The sequence below is a fragment of the Helobdella robusta genome (genome assembly GCF_000326865.2).
Source record: "Helobdella robusta unplaced genomic scaffold HELROscaffold_43, whole genome shotgun sequence".
In the NCBI taxonomy this organism is placed as follows: Eukaryota; Metazoa; Annelida; class Clitellata; order Rhynchobdellida; family Glossiphoniidae; genus Helobdella; species Helobdella robusta.
The window spans coordinates 217,655-222,350 of NW_008705028.1; the positions used below are offsets into that span (position 1 = coordinate 217,655).

Below are 4,696 nucleotides of genomic sequence, written 5' to 3' on the forward strand. Positions count from 1 at the left end.
GAAGAAAGATTTATCACCCATGCTGATCTGATATCTTCTTTAGAAGTGTTTTTGCCTAATAAATGTTTAAATTCAAAAAAACAATGTGCTACAGAAGAAAGAAATTGCAATCATGAAATATGTCAAAAAATGTGGAAACTTTTATAGCTCAATACTGCCTGATGCAGATGTCTTAGCATCTGAATTTTTATTATGGCAAAAAAATGGGAAAATTCAGAAATCGTAGATAAACCATCAACAGCAATTGAATCTTTTTTAGCCTGTAATGACGATTTTTTTCCTAACGTGAAAGCACTATTACGCATATTAGCAACACTACCAGTTTCAACCGCAACTGCAGAAAGATCATTTTCTTCAATAAAAAGAATCAAATCTTATTTAAGGAACTCAACAAGGGAAAAAAGATTAAATGGGCTCGCTCCACTGAGCATTCACAAAGAAATCACGGTTAACCCTCAAGAAGTTTTGGACAAATTTTCAAAATTGGCCGTCGTTGCAATATTGTATTGTGATGAGTTTTTATAATTGACATGGTTTTGTTATATACAGTAATTATTAATTATTTTCTTTTCCTTTATTTTATTGAACATTTTAATTTGTTAATTTGAATAAAAATTAAAATAAACGTGATTTAAATCAAAATTTTTAAACCCCCCCGAACACAATTTCTAAATACAGCCTTGTATAATACAGTCAAGGTTATGTGAGAGTATTATATATTTTTTACTTTCTGCCTTTTTTATTTTTTCATTAGTTTGCATTTGTACAAATTTTTTCCATTTATATGGGCATTCAAGGAGATATGTATATTTTGTATCATTATTATTTTTTTTAATATGCATGTATTTTTAATAATGCATATTCAACATTACATTTCATTTAATGAATCAATCAATTAAAAAATAAATAAATAAACAAATAAATAAATTATATATTTTTCTACTTATCTTTTTCAAATTCTTATTTCTGATTATGATTTTTTAATAGTTTTGCTAAATGATTCATTCATTAATTGTAATAAGATTGTATTTCTACTGTTCATATGTGTGGAAAATGAAGTATGGGTAGCAAGGACTGCCTTGCACTGGTAGAGATTGTTTAAATAGTTTTTCTTAGCTGTCTTGTTTAATCTCATTTTGTCTCAAATAGTTAATCTAATTTAAAATTTGGTTAATTTTATAACAATTTTTTCCACTCAGTCATTTATTTATCCAAATCTCTTAGTCATATTTTCTGTATTACTTTTTTTATTTTATGTTTTGAATTTCTTCATTTTGGTTGGTCATGCTATTGTTTGTATTTTTGTTAATTGTTTCCATTTATATGCAATCAAGGTGATATAAGAGAATAAGTGATTTAATTCAATTCAATTTTATTACAGATATATATATATATCTACAGTGGCGGATCTAACGCTTAGCAGAATGCGCAGCTGCTAAGCGTGTACAAATTTATCTCTCAAAAAATACTTCAAATAAATTTTCCAATATAATGAAATTTCAAAATTTGAAAAAAATCATGAAATTTTAAATAATATTTGTTATTAATGGAAAGGGGGGCCCCGTAAAAAAAATTATTTTATAAAAATAACTGAAATAAATTTTGAAATACAATGAAATTATTAAAAAATTCTTTCAATTACTATGCTGAATTCAACGTTAATAAGCGTTTGCAAACATTAGCAGTTTACAGTAATATGTTTGAAAACAATCTGTCATTCGTTTCGTTAGCCACCGTGATATTTCTTCGGACATCCCTACTTTTCTGTCTTTAATATCGTATCGTTGTTTTGTTGTTGAAAGTGCGTGTTTTTATTTTTTAAAAAAGTATTGTGGTCAAATAATTAAAATGTTATTTAGTTGTCTGTTTTTTCTTTTATTTCAAGTACCTAAGTGGTAAACTTTTGATATAAATTAATTAAATGAATTTCATTTTAATTAATTACAAATGGCTTTTATAATTAATTGAATTGTTTCAATACTAAAATTCAAACTTGGCAGATAGATGCTATTAAAACGTAATTATATTTTAATAATTAATTAATTAATTAATTAATTAATTAATATAATGAAAACGACTTCTTTCATAGTACAAAAATGAAAAGACATCAAAGTGGAGCGGAAAAAAGGAAAAAAATCTTAAAAATCCAGGAATTTGTTGAAAGTAAAAAAAATGCATTTCATAAATATCTGTTAGTAAATATCGATATCGAGTTACCTGTGCCATCAACATCTTCTTTTGAACCTTGTCACAGACCAATAAGTGTTGAAAAAAGGGAAGAAGAAGGAGAAAGTGAACATCAGGTTGATGAAAAAAATAGTGAGATAACAGAAGACAGAGAAAATCCTGATAAATTGTATAATAAGAAAAATGAAGAAATTAATGATATAGCCTTATAGCCAGCCAGTTTCTCTGATTCATTTATTGACTATATTTTTAAAAATAAACCAGAAAATATAAGAAATATAGGAAACTTAAAATCGGTGTTTAAAGAAAAAGATGATGTTTACTACAGCAGAGGGCTCTCTATAGAAAAAAACAAACGGAGTTTTGGAAAAAAGAACATGGTTGGTATTTTCCGAAACTAGCAAGTGCATTTATTGTTACCCTTGCAAACTTTTCTCCAAGAAAAAGTCCAAATTAATAACTGGCTTTGAAAATTGGAGATCAATAACAGTTGTTTTATCAGACCATGAAATTTTAAAAGAACACATGTCATCTTTGTGCACTCTGTATAAGAGATCAACTGCTTTGAGCAGAATTGATGCTCAGCTTTTGCAGGAAAAAAAAAAGAGTATTATTGGAAAGAAGTTTTAAAAAGGATTGTTTCAACAATACAGTTATTAAGCCGCTTAGGATTAGGATTTCGCGGTCATGATGAAAGTAAAAATTCCAATAGAAAAGGAAATTATTTGACCTGTTTGGAATATTTAAATGAATATGATGAATTTTTAAAATTAAATTTCCAAAAATATGCAAACCAAGGACGGGGTCATGCAAGTTTGTATTTATTTATATATTTGTACATATTTATCTTATCATATTTGTGACGAATTTGTAGGCCTCATTGGCAATCAAGTAAGGGCTGAAATAATTGAAGAAATTAAATCGGCAACTTATTACAATATAATTATTGACTCCACTCCTGATATTGCTCATGTTGACCAACTTACTTTTGTGATAAGATATGTTTCATTTTCTGGTAAGATAAAGGAACGATTTTTAGGGTTCGTTCCTATAGATTAGCACAACTCTTTATACTTGGAAAAAGAAGTTTTAGAAACTTTTATGAAATTTGGCCTAGATATTAAAAACTGTCGAGGTCAATCTTTTGACAACGCTTCGAACATGTCAGGAAAGTACTCAGGTTTACAAGCACGTATTAAAGAACATAGTCCGAGTGCGGTTTTTATTCCTTGTGCTAACCATTCTTTGAATTTAGTTGGAAATTTTGCTGCTGAGAGCTGTAACACCGCGGTTCAATATTTCATGTTTGTGCAAAAGCTATTTACATTTTTTACATCATCAACTTCATCATCGCTGGAAAATGCTGAACAGCAAAATAGATGTTGATCAGTCTCTCTCGTTAAAAAGGGTATTAGATACAAGATGGTAAGCAAGAGCTGATGCTGTTTTAGCTTTAAAACTGAAATATACAATAATAAAAGAAACGTTAACTGACCTTTGCAATGAACGGGATGAAAAACCTATCACTATAGTTGAAGCAACATCACTACTTAAAAAAATGAATAAATACGAAACCGCTCTTATGACTGTTATTTGGAATTGTATCCTGCAAAGAATAAATTCTACCAGTAAGTCACTGCAATCAATAGAATGTGAATTATTTAAAGGATCAATGCTACTTAAATCATTAGACAGTTTTATTGAGAATTTCAGAAATGATTATGAAAAAGTTATGACAGAAGCTACCGATTTATCAGGATTACAATCTTTTAGTGAGGAAGATGAAGTAACTTTCAACAGAAGAAAAAGAAATGCGTTTTTTGATGAAAATAAAGAAGAGTATAAATTTACAACTAGAGATAATTTTAAAATCAATACATTTTATGTCATATGCGATAGTATTAAAACACAATTGCATTTTGTACACTGTCATTCCACCACCAAGTGTCCCGTTCATGCTGACGTTTTGTACCAGTTTTCCTACAAACTGTAGTTGCAGCGTTTACCAAAACGGTTTTGTATGTACTCCAATTTGTACTGGCTTGCGATTGGGGGTCTAACTGTGTTGCGACAATCTGTTAAAATTTTTCTCGATGCTTTTCTCGAAGCTTCCACGTTTTGATTATCCGAGACATTTGTTTAGACTTATGTTGTGACAGTTTGACAACCAGGTCTGTCACAAGGAGTCTATGCTGGGCGACACATGATTCGCCAGGTATAACTTTGACATTTTTGAATAGCTTTCGGTGTTGTTGCTTGACAGCGAAGAAATCAATTTGCGTGGCTGATGGTCCTCTTTTGTATGTTATGAGATGTTTCAACTTCTTTTTAATATATTTGTTCAGTAAACAATACCCGTGACTTTCAGCAAACTCAAGGATGCGGTTGCCATCTTCATTCCGTTCTTCATAGCCAATACCGCCATGTACGTTGTCAAAACCATCTGTTTTCTCTCCAACGTGGCCATTGACATCGCCTCTACTCAGGATTGTTTCAGATTTTGGTATTG

At 29.6% G+C, this 4,696-nt stretch overlaps 2 protein-coding genes across 2 annotated transcripts; both read left to right on the plus strand.

Annotated features, from left to right (window-relative positions):
* Window positions 1-270: 270 nt before the first annotated feature.
* HELRODRAFT_153369 (hypothetical protein) lies at window positions 271-453 on the plus strand (the record flags this gene model as incomplete). The annotated part of the gene is made up of 1 exon (XM_009025675.1): window positions 271-453. A coding segment is annotated over one exon (183 nt), but the record flags the coding sequence as incomplete, so codon positions are not given.
* Window positions 454-2,096: 1,643 nt separating this feature from the next.
* Window positions 2,097-2,399, plus strand: HELRODRAFT_177476 (hypothetical protein; the record flags this gene model as incomplete). The annotated part of the gene is made up of 1 exon (XM_009025676.1): window positions 2,097-2,399. One exon carries the CDS (start codon window positions 2,097-2,099, stop codon window positions 2,397-2,399), a length of 303 nt encoding a protein of 100 aa, XP_009023924.1.
* Window positions 2,400-4,696: the final 2,297 nt, after the last annotated feature.